General features: G+C 48.2%; 1 protein-coding gene across 2 annotated transcripts in view; it reads right to left on the reverse strand.

Annotated features, from left to right (window-relative positions):
• The window catches only part of Pkn1 (protein kinase N1), a 31,581-nt gene that overhangs the window by 3,714 nt on the left and 12,151 nt on the right, over window positions 1-15,716 (reverse strand). For both annotated transcript variants that reach the window (XM_031340532.1, XM_031340531.1), the window contains exons 4-12: window positions 14,259-14,403; window positions 11,666-11,811; window positions 11,056-11,269; window positions 10,406-10,600; window positions 8,211-8,320; window positions 7,986-8,129; window positions 4,720-4,795; window positions 4,499-4,640; window positions 4,240-4,333 (exon numbers count right to left, since the gene is read on the reverse strand). In XM_031340532.1, the coding sequence (XP_031196392.1) occupies window positions 4,240-4,333; window positions 4,499-4,640; window positions 4,720-4,795; window positions 7,986-8,129; window positions 8,211-8,320; window positions 10,406-10,600; window positions 11,056-11,269; window positions 11,666-11,811; window positions 14,259-14,403 (1,266 nt within the window). The remainder of the gene's footprint in view (window positions 1-4,239; window positions 4,334-4,498; window positions 4,641-4,719; window positions 4,796-7,985; window positions 8,130-8,210; window positions 8,321-10,405; window positions 10,601-11,055; window positions 11,270-11,665; window positions 11,812-14,258; window positions 14,404-15,716) is intronic.

Below are 15,716 nucleotides of genomic sequence, written 5' to 3' on the forward strand. Positions count from 1 at the left end.
ACCCTGAGACACACACATCCCCTCCTTCTCACCCTGAGACACACACATCCCCTCCTTCTCACCCTGAGCCATACATATCCCCTCCTTCTCATGACTGCTTCACGCCTTCCTCCCCAGGACCACCTTCTTCTTAGCTTGCTTTGCCTTCACGTAGGTAGCACAAAATAGACCTAAGCATTGTGTATGCTTCCCCAGCACGGTGCTTTATTTTCTTTGAGCAGACTCTCACCAAACTGCCCAAGCAACCCTGAACTTGTGTTCTTTCTGCCTCAGCCTGCTGGATAACTTGGCCCCCAGCCTTGCACTGGGCCCAGGTCCTCCTCCCTCTGTAACCCTTTCTGAGGTATCACTTATACGTGGATCAGCTGACTCCTGTGTTAAAGAGCAGAAATCCTCAGCACACCTTATCTTGTCTCATTTTCCTCCCAGAATACTGCATATTTAAATATCTTTTGACTATTTATTTAATTTACTAGTTTTAGCCTGCACAGACTAATGGATTGATTGATTTATAATGCTAGGCATGGAACCCAGGACTTCATACCTACTAGGTGAACACTCTGCTATAGGACTTCATCCCAGCCTACTCATACCACATGAACATATGACTGAAAAAAATCAGGGCCTGGGGCAGCCTTGGCTCAAGAAAAGGAAGGTGCTGACTACACCAAGCCTGTTGGCCTGAGGTAGATCTCTGGAATCCACAGGTGGAAGGATAGAATCAACTTCTGCAAGTTGTCCTCTGATCTCCACATCTGAAGGTGTGGCACATGTGCACACCCCCGAGAAAAAAACATTTAAACACCTAAATTGAAACAAACAAAAGACTCAGGATCTGAGGGTGCAGCTTTGTGGTGTAAGGCTGGCCTCGCTGGCCTCGAGACCCTGGCTTCCATCTTCCTTCCTTTTCCAAATAAAGAAAAGGAGCCAAGTAGCCAGCGCAGCCAGGCAGTGAGAGGCTGGGGAGGGATGATCAAAAAGGAAAGAAAACTGGGTCTGCAGCAGGGCGTGGTGGGTGAAGTGCCTGCTGCCAAGGCTAACAACTGGAGTGTGAGCCCTGGGACTCACAAGGGGACGGAGAACTGATCACTACACACACTGAGCACCACACACTCACACAAAATAAAGTGAATGGTAATACAGCATAGTGGCACATGCCCTTAATCCTATCAGTTAGGAGGGAGAAGGTAATCTCTGTAATTTCAAGGCCTGTCTAGTCTATATAGTGAGTTCTAGGATAGCCAGAGCTACATAGAAAGGCCCTGTCTCAGGTAGATAAGATAGGTAGTAAGTAGGTAGACAGACAGACATATATAGGTAGACAGACATATATAGGTAGACAGACAGACAGACAGACAGACTGATAGATGTAGGTAGGTAGGTAGGTAGATAGAAAGGAAGAAAGGAAGAAAGAAAGAAAGAAAGAAAGAAAGAAAGAAAGAGAGGGAGGGAGGGAGGGAGGGAGGAAGGAAGGAAGGAAGAAAGAAAGAAAGAAAGAAAGAAAGAAAGAAAGAAAGAAAGAAAGAAAGAAAGAAAGAAAGAAAATAAAAGAAAAGGAAAAGGAACACTGTATCTGGCAAGGCTGCTAACAGGACAGCCACCGTGCACTGGCCTGAGCCCAGCGATGCTGATCACCGATGGGCCAGGCTGTGGCCTGCCAGAACTAGAAATGGTTGGAGGGAAAAGGAAAGGAGTGTGTGGTAACCCACACCAGCTCTGTCTGTGGCATGGCCTCCTTGGCTGTCGCCACCCAACCATGCAGCTCTCAGCAGGCTCACAGAACAGAGTCAATTCCTTGTTTCTTTACAAAACACATCCATGAACACAGAACTAGAGGATGTTCATGACTGCTGCACCCCCACTTCTTTTGGTAACCCCTAGCAATACAGTAGCATAGTTTGTCCTTGATATAAATTGTAGGTTTTTCCTTTGTGTTTTGGATCAACAGCTCCCTAACTGAACTTAAGACCCACTCCTTAAGAGGGAAACATGCCAGGTACTGGAAACCTAGCCAACTACCCAGGATTAGTGAAGTCATGGACCTTAGAAGAGGACCGACAGCCATCACTTTACTAAACCAGCCACAATTCTTAACTACACTCTACATATTTATGGTCACCAGTGGTTTTCAACCTGTAGGGCAGGTCAAATGTCCCCCCCCTTTTTTTTTGTTTTTTTGAGACAGGGTTTCTCTGTGTAGCCCTGACTGTCCTGGAACTCTGTAGACCAGGCTAGCCTTGAACTCAGATATCTGCCTGCCTCTGCCTCCCAAGTGCTGGGATCAAGGCATGCGCCACCACTGCCCAGTTCAAACAACACTTTAACAGGGACCACATAAGACTATCACAGATATTTACATTATGATTCATAACAGTAGCAAAATTACAGTTGTGAAGTAGCAATGAAAATAATCTTATTTTTCACAACATGAGAAACTGTATTAAAGGGTCAGCATTGGGAAGGTTGAGAACCACTGCCTTATACCCACAGATAAAAGTGGTTCTCACCGGGTAGTGGTGGTACACGCCTTTGATCCCAGCATGTGGGAGGCAGAGGCAGGCAGATTTCTGAGTTCAAGGCCAGCCTGGTCTACAGAGTGAGTTCCAGGACAGCCAGGGCTACACAGAGAAACCCTGTCTCGAAAAAAAAAAAAAAAAAAAAAAAAAAAACCAAACCAACCAAACAAAAAAAGGTGGTTCTCATCCCTCATCAAGGAAACTTCTCTCTGCAATAGATGGAGACCACCAGAGAAAACCATACTCAGTCAAAATGCAGAAGTGTGGAGCTAGAGAGATGGCTCAGCAGTTAAGAGTACTGACTGTTCTTCCAGAAGGCCTGAGTTCAATTCCCAGCAATCACATAGTGCCTCACAACCATCTGTAATGGGGATCTGATGCCCTCTTCTGGTGTGTCTGAAAACAGCGACAGTGTACACACATATATGAAATAAATAAATAAATAAATAAATAAATAAATAAATAAATCTTTAAAATAAATGCAGAAATGTGGAGCACAGTCCAGTGGATACATCTACAAAACACTTCCATACCTAAGGCTTAGAGAACACTGAAAGAGGAAGCTACACCTGTCCATCTCAACAGCATGACTGTCCAAATGAGCTGGTCAAGGACAATAATAACAGATATGCCACAGTGGATGGGGAAAAGCCCACGAGGCCCAACCCTTCTGAAAGTACTACAACCAACTAAAGTATGCTTCAAGTTAGAGAGGCTCTTCCCAAAGGAAAAGCATACTAATTGATTATCCAGAATTAAATGGCCAGGCTTGAAAACATACAGAAAAGTAACATTATATACATTGAGCAGGATGCATATAGGAATATATAAATATTTATACAAACTTAGATACATGCAATAGCAATTAACAAAAAAAGAGGCCATGAATTTGACATAGAGGAAGAAGGGGTTCACAGGATGACTTGGAGAGAGAAAAGCTATATATTATAATCTCTAAAACGAGAGAAAAACATCCTCTCCCTCTATAAAATCTGCTCCATAGCCGAGGTGACCTTCCGTTCTGGACCCCCCGTCTCTGCTCTCCAGTGCAGGAATCACACGGCACCTCTGCTCTCCAGTGCAGGAATCACACGGCACCTCTGCTCCCCAGTGCAGGAATCACACGGCACCTTTCTGCCCTCTTTTACCTGCTCACACTTTATGTTTCTTTTGTTCTTTTCTTTTTTCAGCCCGGGATGGAGCCCAGAGCTGCAAGCACACTGCTCAAGAGCTCTGCTAGTGAGCAAACCTTTAGTCTCCAAGCGCACACACCAGCTTGGTTTCTGAGACAGGGTCTTGATCTAGCCTTAACTGGCCTAGAACTCACTGTGTAGTCTAGTCTGGACTCAACCCTGCCTTAGCCAGGCCACTGCTGGGAAGACAGGCTGCTGTCCTCTTGCCTAGCTTCCACGCTGATTATTTTTAAGCGGGTACAGAAAATAGGGAAGGTGCTAGGGATGTAGTTGTCAGAGCACTTGCCTAGCATGTAGAAAGCCCTGGACTTCTTCACCAGTACCCTATAAACCCGGCCTGGTAATCCTAGCATGCAGAGGACTGAGGCATTCCAGAGTTCAAAGCTTGAAACTATACTCAACAAAAACAACCAACCAACCAACCAGCCTTGTTCTCCTGGATGATCTTGGGTTAGCATCTGGAGGTTTCTTGAAAAAAAAAAAGCAAGTCCCCTAAGGTCCCCTGCCCAGAGAGGGTGGTGCACACTCACCAGGCTACATGAGGTGGAAGGCAGCCCTTGTGGGCTCTTCTGGGATGAGCTGTCTGAGTCAGCACCGAGATTCAATTTCTCCATGGATATGTCTCTGCAGAAGAGGGAGGAGAGAGAGTTGGGAAGCTAAGACTCTAGGAAACAGGAGCGACCGTGAAGCACCTCTGTCCCCTGCATGCTGGGATTACCAGGCCCAGTTTATAGGGTACTGGTGAAGAAGTCCTGGGCTTTCTGCATGATAGCCACGCTCCTTCCTTACCCAGTGTGCCGGATTTCAGTGCCTGGAGATGCATTGGGACTGAAGGTGCCAGTAGTCACGGCGTTAGGGATGAGTCTCCGGAGCAGACGCACCCAAGTCGCCACATCAATGTTCATCTGTCTGGCACGCTGAAATGCCTTCCCTGAAGTAGCAAGGGTAGGGTTACCCATCCATGAATCCGGGGTCCCTGGATGTCCAACCCTCACTCACACTCTCCTTACCTTGCTGCTTGGAGAAGATTTTTTTCTGCCTTTGGAGCCTAGGGATCCGCTCAATGATGGGGTTACGAAAAGTGACCTGTAGGGACACACTCCACTGCAGTGGTCGCAGGAATAGATGCACACACAACCTATGTGTGAGGCACCATGACACCAAGCATCCCTGAGGATAAGTGACTTGGCTCTAGCAGAGCCAGACACTGGCAGTGACTATGCACAGGAGGGTCAATGACTTCCACTCATGGATTCACCCAGCAATGGTTTCACAGACTGTTGGGAAGCAGGGGCTTCACAAGGAAGGGTGTCACTGCAAGAAGCAGGTCTCTAGCTGCCAGACCTACTTCCTTCTCCTTCTGTCTCCCTGTCAGCATGTGAACAGCTCTACTTCCCGGCCTACTTCATCACAAGCCCAGAAACAATGGAGTGAACGGCTAAAACCCTGAAACCATGAACCCAAAGAAACCTGCTTCCGTTAAGTTGATTTCTCCCAAGTATTTTGTCAAGCAGCAGAAAGCTGATGAGCATGAAGAGGAGGTCAGTACACTCACTGTCTGCCCTCAGAAGTACTGTGCTGAGTTCTCCTCACCGTGACAGAGTGCCTGACAGAAACAACTGCAGGGGGCGCCAGGGGCAGGGGGAGAGCTCTGTTCTGGGCATAGCTGAGGGAATACAATCCATCATGGAAGGAAGACATGGCAGCTCCGGCAATGGGGTCCACAGTGGCAGAAGACTGAAGCCCAGGTACATCTCAGAGGACCAGGAAACAGAAAGCAGCAGGACTTCAGGCCTGACAATAATCCTAGTGTGACACTTCTCTCAGTGAGGCACTGCCTCCTGAGGGCTCTGTTTCCTCTCAAAAGAGCCACCAGCTGGGGAGCAAGTGTTCAAACAGCAGAGCCCTCATGGGGACTGAAAGAGTTAAACTCAGTTGTCAAGTTGACTACCTAGGAGACCAGCCTCCAGGCAGGGAGGGGTTAGGGAAGACCCTCCAAAGCTATGAGAGGCATCTTTCCCTGGGTAGGGGTCCTAGACAGTATGGAGGGGAAAGCAAGTTGAGCACCAGGCACTCACCACTTTGCTTCCCAGCTTCCCTTCCTATGCAGAGTGACTAGCCACTTCCTGCTCCTGCTTGACTTCCCCATCATGGTGGCTCTGAGCCAAAGAAACACTCTTTTCCTTACAATGCTTTTGTTCAGTACTTTACTACACTCACAGGGAAAAGACCTAAGACAGGAACATTCCTATTCAAATCACAACAGACTTCCATCTTGAACAGGGAGGAGACAGGTAGTCAGACCCTTCTCTGGAAGGAAGGAAGAAGTCTGCACCCACAAGACTGACATGCAGGGGGCTGGAGAGATGGCTCAGAGGTTGAAAGCACTGGCTGCTCTTCTAGAGGTCCTGAGTTCAATTTCCAGCAACCACATGGTGGCTCACAACCATCTGTAATGGGATCTGATGCCCTCTTCTGACCTGTAGGTATATATGCAGGCAGAACACTGTATACATAATAAATAAATAAATCTTTAAAAACAAAATGAAGCAAAACAAAAAGACTGACATAGAAGTCTGGAAAACAAGTCTCACATCACCTATGACTTGATTCCCAAGTATGGTCCCAGGTTGGCCACACTGGCATTATCTGGCATGATTGTTAAGCTCAGCAAAATGGCCCCGTGTATTGAAGATTTTGTCACAAGCCTGTGGCTCTATTTAGGAGATGGTGTAACCATTAGGGGTGGGTCCTAGTGGGAGGAATTGAGGTCACTGCTGTATGTCCACACATAGGATAGTGGGAACCCAGCCCCTTCCTGTGTCTTTTTGCTTCTGCATTCCATTGTGTGCACACGTCTTTTCTATGCTACTGGCATAGTGACATGCTGAGCTACAAGCCCAGATCCACAAGGCTAAGGGGCTGTGGGCAGAAACCATCGCCAAAATAACCCTTTCTCTTTCTGATTATTTCAGGTATTTGACAGAAAGATGCCTTACTTACCTGGGAACTGAGAAATATATTCTCAGAGCCCTATCTTAGACTACATCAGAACCAAGAGGATGGAGCCTAGCCCTTTGATTCAGAAGCCCCAGTGATGATGGGGCCATCCATGTGCGAAACTCATGATGACTTAGCCTAGTATTCCATCTCCAACACATACAGGTATTGATTCCATCTCCAACACATACAGGTATTGATCTCTAGACCTGGAGTGTTCCTGTGCAGATGCCATGTATGGAGATCAAATTTAAATTACGTAAATTGTCAGTGGGAAAAACTTTGGTTTCCAGTTACACTAGCCTCAGTTCAGACAGAACTGTGGCTCAGTAACAACAGCACTCCAGAAGATTCTGTCAGCTGTAGCCATACCCCGCCTGCACTTGAGTTTGTTGCTGCTGTCCTGCAATGCTGGAGATGAAGCCAGAGCTTTGAGGGTGCAAGCCCAGCACTCCACACGAGGCTCACCCAGTGCTTGTTTTTTTGAGACAGACCTCACTAAGCTGCAGTGACAGAAAGTGTTTCTGGCTTGTTTTTCTCTTTTTCAGACAAGGTTTCTCTATAGACCTGACTGGCCTGGGACACACTGTGTAGATCAGGCTGACAACAAACTCAGAGGTCTGCTTGCCTCTGCTTCTAGAGTTCTGGGATTAAAGGTTCCCACCACCACTACTGGGCTCTGGCTGTGTTTTTGGTAAGTCTTTATATTCCTGTCCTCTTGCCCATCACGTGGCTTGAGGTTGTATAACATCTAGTTTTAATGTTTGTTTAATGTATATGAGTGTTTTGCCTGCATGTATGTCTGTGTAACACATGTGAAACTAGTGACTGAGGCCAAAAGAAGGTATCAGATCCCCTAGAACTAGAGTTACAGATAGGTGTAGTGGCTATGTAGGTGTTGGGAATCAAATCTGCGTCCTCTGGATGAGCAGCCAGTGCTCTTAACTGCTGAGCCATCTCTCCAGTACCCACATCTAGTTTTATCTGAACTGGAAATGGGGCCCACGGCTTTGTGCATGCCTAGCAAGCATTCTACCCACTGAGTCCTACCTATCACCAGACCAACATGCAATTGACAAGGCACAGACTTCTGGGAGCACTGTCACATGTGGTATGTTACTGCTGATCCTTCCTTATGTGCGGCGATGTGCAGCTCCTGGCACCAATCCCAGCTTTCACGAAGCTAACCTCCCACTAAGGCTCAGAAGCATCAATTCAATCTCCCCTTGCTAGACAATCAGAGGCAAGGAGGCAGAAATCAGAAACCGGGCTGTACCTCGGCCACCAAGCAGCCCTGGGGCTCCATGTCCAGCTGCACCTCATGCCTCTCGTTGTCCAAGAAGTCCTCCAACTTCAGAAATTTGAGAGCACACAGACCCCTCTGGTCTCGCCAGAATACAGCCAGCTCCAACTCCCGAGCCTTAAGAAGAAACAGGGCCATCACTTCCTGTGCCTGCCGCCTAAACTCCCTTTCTACTTCCCATTCCCCAGCACGGCTCACCCTCTCCAGCTCCAGGGTGAAGCTCTGGTCCCAGGCATTGGGGCCGCATGGCTTCCAGGCTGTTTGCCCCACCACTGTGTTGTCCAGCTTGAGCACGGTGCTGACCTCAGCTGAAACCAGGAGAGGGCGGCAGGAAGGGGAGGGGAGGGCTTGCTTCATATTCTGTCAGAGTTCCTCAACTCCCTCAATGCTTTGCTAGCTTGCCTTTCATAATGAAGCCTTTAATTCAGACTGTGAGTTTGAGGGAAAGGGGTTGCTCATTTTTGTGCATTTTCCCTTTGGTTTTGAGATACAATCTTACTCTAAAGACCAAGCTAGCCTAGAACTTACTACCATAACCCAGGTTGGCTTTGAATCCTCCTGCCTTAGCCTCCCAGGTTTTAGGGTTACAGGCATGGACCACATGTCAGCCCTCATTTTGTTCTTTTTTTGAGACAATGTTTCATGTATCCCAGGCTGGCCCTTAACTTCTGATCTTCCTGCTTCTACCTCCTAAATTCTGGAAGGCTTGTAGGACCACACCAGACATGCTTGTTTGTTTTTGAGACAGTCTTGTGTAACTCAGGCTGGCCCTGGGTAGTCTATGTTTTTAGGATGATTATGAACTTCTGACTATCCTGTCTCTACTTCCAAGCCTGCTGGGAGTACAGGTATATGCTACCACACTTGGTTTATTCGGTGCTGGGAACCAACCTAAAGGCTTACCCACGCCAGGCAAGCTCCACCTAACCTCTGTCCCAGCCTGGTGGACCCCTGTAAGTACAGATCCATGGAGCTCAGCACACTCACTGCTGTGCCCATCACTCCCCATCATCTCCTGTTCTTCAGATGGCTCTGAGCACTAGTTCCTGAAGATGACGATACCCTTCCCTGTTGAACACTCTCTAGCCTCTAGCACCTGTGTCCCTTCCATTTCCTGTCTCCGTGGGTCTATGGCTCTAGGACATGCTGTGAGTGGAACCAGGCCATCCTTGTTGGCTTTTGCTTCCTGCACCATGCTGTCTGTGCTACGGCATGGTTCATGCTCTCCTTGCTTTTCAGGCTGAATCCTAGCCCGCTCTTCGTGCAAAGCACCTAAGCCTGTTCTCCCTTCCTGCCACAAACTGGGCATCTAAGAACTCAAGCCCCTGCTCAGTTCTCTGATGGACATATAGAAGCTGATCTGCTACATCATGCGATTATTGCTAATTTCACCTTTATTTCTGCCAGGCTTAGGATAGAAGGAACCAAGACCTCAAATATAGTAGGCAAGTAATCTACCCCTAATCAGTGACTCCCGCCCTTACTGGAAGGTTCTAGGCAGGTGCTCTATCACTGAGTCCTGTCCATCTTCCCACTGAGAGGTTCTAGGCAGCTCTACCACTGATCCATGCCCCCAGTCTCTGCTCTACTCCCCATGATGGCTATTTCACTTTGCATTCCTACACCCAACACAGGTTCCAATTTCTCTACATCTTCTCTTACATTTATGGGTTTTTTTGTTTTGCTGTTTGTCTTGTTATTGTTTTGGTAAGTCACCCCAATGGATGTCAGATCATTTTTTATTTAATGTATACATTTTAATTTTTATTTATTTTTATTTTTATGTGTATGTGTGTTTTGCATATATCTATGTGCTATCTAGGTATGTACCTGGCACCTGAAGAGGTCAGTGTCAGGTCCCCTGGAACTGGAGTTATGGTTTTGAGCAGTTATGTGGGTGCTGGAAACTGGACCTGAGGTCTTCTTCAAGAGTACAAGTGCTCTCAACTACTGAGCCATCTCTCTGGCCCCTAATTTTTATTTTTGAATTATGTATGTGTGAGAGAGTGAAAGTTTGTACACATGGGTATAGTGAGCAGGGAAGTCAGAAGAGAGCGTCAGATCCTCTGACTGGGGTGATAGCAGTTAAAAGGCCCCTGATGAGGGCTGGGGCCTCTGCAAGCTCAGTGCACATTCTTAACCTCTGAGTCCTCTCACTAGTGCCCATACAGTGTGCAAATAGTACAGAAGCTATGGCAGCTAAGCTACCAGCTGACTCAGTTGGCTGAACCATGAATCACTTGAGCCCAGGGTTTGAGGGCAGCCTGGGCCATAGAGTGAAACCCTGGCTTTAAATAAATAAACAAATAGACAAATCAGTAAAGAAAATGCTATAAATGCGGCCACCCCGCCCACCCAGCCACCCTCTCACTCAGCCTCCTGTGGCCACTCACTAGCATTCTCTGCCTCTCCCCTGAGGCTGCTCCGTCCACTAAGGCTTCCACTTCGGCTGTAAAGGCCCCGAGCTGGGCGACTCAGGAACGGAGTGCGGCTTTCGGGGGTCCCAGATGCCCCCACTGAGAGGGGAGGGCTCCAGGGGATAGTTTCTGGAAGGTTTTTGCAGCCCACCACTCGTACTTCCAGGGTCCCTGCAGGAGGGGCAGGCTCATGGGAGGCAGGTGGGGGGGGTTTGGGGGGAAGAGAGCACAACGGGAAAGGACCTCTCCTTGTGCAAGTGGCAGCTGAGAAAGGGCAGCCAGTGGGGCTGACAGGGTGTTAGAGAGGCGGGGGTCTAAGAAGGCGACATTCGGGCAGCCAAGGGAAAGGACCGAGGCAACAGGACTGGGACTAAGATCTGATGAACTGCATGTGCTGTTGCTGAGTAGAGGAAAAAGACAGAGCCAAGGAGGAGGGTGAGGGCAATGTCTAGAATCAGAACAGAGCAAGAAGATGGGGTTGTTTGGCTGGTAGAGATGGGAATGGGGACCAGGATAAGAGGGGAAGGAGGCGACGGGGTAAGCGTAGTCAAGGCTGGGGAGGCCTAGAGATCCAGGCAAGTGGTCTCAGGGCTAGGTCCCAAGAGTGTGGTCAGTCCGGAGCCCACCTGTGAGTGGTGCAGGCTTGCTCAAGGTGCTGTAGTGAGTGGCAGGGAAGGGCCCAGGCAGTATTGCGCTGAAGGCTGCTGACGAGGCTGCAGTGAGCTCCTCCCGAAGCAGCCGCCCCTTGGGGTGATCAGCAGGCAGCTCCCCGAGGCGCCGCTCCAATGACTCCCGCAGCAAGCCCAGCTTCTGGTTAGACTCAGTCAATTTCTCCTGAGCCTGAGGCAGGAAGGCAGAAAGCTAAGGACAGGCATAGGCCCTTCTCCAAGAACCCACCCAACTTCTTCCTCAAGCCTAACCCCAAACCTACTGAGACCCACCAGGTGGAGCCTTGAAAACTAGGCTTTGCCCCTTGCTGGAGCCTGAGGCACCACCCTCATTAAAGCTTCTTGCTGTGCTCCACCTCTCATAGGCATCAGGTTAGGCCCCACCTCTCCCTGAGACTCTACACCCTGCTCCTAGCCTAGACATGCACTGATGGAGTCCTCCCTACTGAGACTTACACCTAGTGGCAGTCCATCTGAGTTACACCTCTACCCTCACCAGGACCTGTTGCCAGTGAATCCCCCTATCTCTCCTACATCCCTTAAACGCCACACTCCTAGCAGAAGTCACCTCACTGACTGCCTTGCGGTCTGGAGCCTTTGCTGCACTGAGCAGGCGCAGGACATTCTTGGCGCCTTCTGCCACTGCATGCTCCACTCGAAAATGGTGTCGTAGCTCTTCAATGCGTAGCTCTACGGCTCCCAGGTCTGGATCTCCTATGGACATGGGCCACAGGACAGTGAGACAATGCCTGATCCCAGACACACCACCATGTGCAGGTTCAGGCTCACCAAACACAGCAACCAAAGCACATCATGATTCTCGCCCTGGAAGGGATTGTCACCTTCCATCCAAATTCAGTCACTCTTACTCAAACACCATGTCTAGGGACACGGTTACCCAAGTACCTTCATAGAGATGACACACAAGCACACTGATGACCTAGGCTTAGGGACAAATATATTGTAACAGTCCCTCGACATTCCCAGGGACTAGCATAGGACAAAGGGAACACGGTAATTTACAAGGGCAGATATTATCTACACCCAGCAGCCATCACCCATACATTCAAAGACAAAACTCAGACTCTCATATGACACTGGTACCCTTCACATCCTACTGAACTTCCACCAATAGGGACACAGTAAGAAACTGAATGAGTGGAGCTCATCCCCAGCGAGATGTTATTAGAGTCAGGGGCCTCTGGGTTAGATGAGGGCACCAGGGAGCATCCCCCTTAGAGCAGTAACAGAGCTAGCTGTGTAACTCACTGGGAAATCACCTGACTGGAGTGCAGGAGGGCCTGATTCCATCCCCAGCACCAAAAAAGTAGCGTCAACAAATAAAACAAGAAACCCAAAAGACAAGCAAGGAGCTGAGTAGAGTGGGGCACACCTGGGACCTAGAAGCTGGAATCTGAGAATGAGTTCCAGGCTAGCCTGGGGTATATGAGACCCTACACCCTGCCCTCCCCCACAGAAAAGCAAAGGGGCAGGGGAGATAAAGGAGCCTGCTATCTATCAAGACTGCAGCCTGAGTTTGATTCCCAGAAGCCACATGATAGACACAGAGAACTAACTCCCCAAAGGTGACTCACTTACTAGTGCTAAGACATATGCAAAAACAAATAGGGGGAAAAATGAAACAAGAGAAAAAAATGTTGGTCATAGTAGCATGTGCTTATAATCAACCAAAGCATCTGGGAGACTGAGGCAGGAGAATTACCACAAGTACAGGGTCAGTGAGTGAGCAGGACAGATGCCCAGCCCCTGGCACCTGTGGTGACAGTTTCTAGTCTGTTCTATTTTGTCTCACCATGTAGTCCTGGCTGGCCAGGAACTCCCAAAGATGTGCCTGTTTCTGCTCCCTGAGTGCTGGGATTAAAGGCGTGTGGAATGATAGGCCTGTGTCACTATGCCTAGCTCACAGAGGCTCAGTCACCACTTCTCAGCTCTGTGCATGTGGCAAAAACCAAACATGAAAAAATGGTTATACCTGCGTGCCAATAAAACTTTCTTTACAAGGCACATGGGCTTGGTCGTGCAAGCCTATGACTCCAAACACTCACTGGTGACGGCAGGAGGACTGAGAGTTCAAGTCTGGTTTAGGCCACAGAGTGAAATCTTTTCTCAAAATAAAAAAAGAAAAAGGAAAAGTAAGGGATAGCGTGGGGGATGGAGGCAGTGGCAGGTGAGCTCTGCTAAGAGGCAGTCTGGTCTACAGAGATCAAGGTTAGCCAGGGCTACATAATGACACCCTGTCTCAAAACACAAAAACAGGCTGGACATGGTAACACACACAATTAATTCCAGCACTCAGTAGGCAGAGGCAGGAAGAGCTCTGTGTGAGTAAGAGGCCAGCCTGGTTTACATAGTAAGTTCCAGGACAGGCAGGGCTGTCATAGAAAGATCCTATCTCTAAACTAAACTAAACTAAAAGCAACTGAGGGATGGGGAAGAGAGAGATGGCTTGATTGTTGAAAAAGTTTTCTGCTTTTCCAGAGAACTCAAAGCTGGTTACCGAAATCCACAATGGATGACTCACAACCACCTGTGACTCTAGTTCCAGAGATCTGATGCCTTCTTCTGGCTTCAGAGGCACCTGCACACACACATGTACACATGCACACACATAAGCACAAATAAATCTTTAAAACAACCTTAAAAACAAGGGATAGGGTATGTTATCCCTACAGTGCCTACATAGATTTTACCATTGAAGGGTTGGGGGCATGGTTCAATAAAAACACAGGCCTAGCCAGGCAGTGGTGGCGCACGCCTTTAACCCCAGCACTTGGGAGGCAGAGGCAGGAGGATTTCTGAGTTCAAGGCCAGTCTGGTCTACAGAGTGAGTTCCAGAACAGCCATGGATACACAGAGAAACCCTGTCTCGAAAAACAAAACAAAACACAGGCCAAGTTTATAGGAGCCCCTGGATTCCATCCTAACCACAACAAAAGGAAGGATGGACAGACAGATGGGCAGAAGGAAGGAAGAAAAGAAGGAACAAACCATCCGGTGCATTTTTGTAGCATTTGGCAACAACTATCCTCACCCAAACCTTGAAGGAAACAGCCAGAAATAGACAGAACAGGCATTATGGGTTGAAGGTTGACCCTGGAAGGCTAAATGCAGGCAGCCAGTGTCCAGGAAAGGTCTTATACCTTGGGCCTCATCAGGTGCTGCCTGACTCTCCAGTTGGCCAGCCTGTAGTGCTTGTAGCGCTCGGCGAAGCTGCATGCGGATGATGTCAATCTTGGTCTTACTGTCCTGCAGCATCTGTTGGGCTGTCAACAGCAGCTTCCGGTCCTGGAGACAGACATGCAAGGTGCCAGGCAGAGTGGGAACTCAACTCTGAGCACTGACCCTGCTGTCACATCACAGAAGGTAAGAGCATTCGTGTGTGCACACAAGGACACAGATTCCCACTGTCCTGAGCCAGTGCAGTGTCAGGTAGTCCATGGGCTTCAATTCTAGCTGGGCTACCTGATAACTTAGTGTAGCTGGTCTTCCCTACTTTGTGGTTTCTTCTTATTCCCACCCTTTATCCCCTTGGTTTCAACCCCTATCACTAGATAGGAGAGAAAGAGGATAGAGGGAAGAGAGAGAAACAGTGCGGAAGGAGAGGGAGGGGGAAGGAGAGGGAGAAGGAAAGGGATCGTTGGGTCTAATGTCTCTCTTCTTTCTTCTTTGAGCATGACTACTAACAAACTGCAACCAACCCCTCTGATTGACCAACAATCGCCAACCCTGCTGATTAGGGCCCGGGCATTTATGTACCTTCTGAAAAGTCCCCAGAATTCCAAATGTCACACAATTGCAGAAACTATCTGCAGCTAGCAAAACCATGCCTCTGCTAGAGCACGAGGCAAATCCTAGTCAGCTGCTGTGGACAATCTGAAGCAGCCCCACATCCCACACCCGGGATTATAATATTTCTGTGTTTTTAAAGAAACCAAAATTCCAAAGTGGTCACTACATTTCTCCCTTCTGTTTTAAGATATTAACTGGGTGTAGTGGGAGATTATAAACAGAGACATTTTCAACAAAATAAGTGCTTTTTGGGTCAGTGGCCAAGGTTTTCAGGAGCTCTCTCCTTCTCTGTTCCAATCTTTATCAGTTTTGATAGTACCCACACCTTTTCCTTTCCTGTGGAAATAGAAGCAAATCTGCATCCTCTACACAAAACTTTCACTGGCTTCCATTCTGACGTTCACACATTCTTATAATATATAGGCTGATTTAATTCCACAGTGTTTTCTATAACCTGGTGCCTCTCTCTTGCTGAGTATTGAGGTTTTTCTGCCTGCTTGTTATTTCCTGGCTGACAAGAGGCAAAGTGCTCCTACTTTTTCTCTGTGGGGCCTCAAGACAGACCCCTGAGGTAGGCCCCAGGGCCAATTCTGGACAGTTAGAAACTGCCCTGGATAACTCTCTTGGCCCTGCACTCATTGGTCCAATGGCACTCTTGCCATATCACCTGCATTCTCCTAAAAGGCTGGGTCTTCTTTCTGGCTTATATTTAGAAAAAACATTCCATATACAAGATGCCTAGTTCACAGGTTTTTTTCAAATGACAAGATTCCCCACAATTTAAGCACAATTTAGGCATTTTGAGATAT

The sequence above is a fragment of the Mastomys coucha genome, unplaced genomic scaffold (genome assembly GCF_008632895.1).
Source record: "Mastomys coucha isolate ucsf_1 unplaced genomic scaffold, UCSF_Mcou_1 pScaffold22, whole genome shotgun sequence".
In the NCBI taxonomy this organism is placed as follows: Eukaryota; Metazoa; Chordata; class Mammalia; order Rodentia; family Muridae; genus Mastomys; species Mastomys coucha.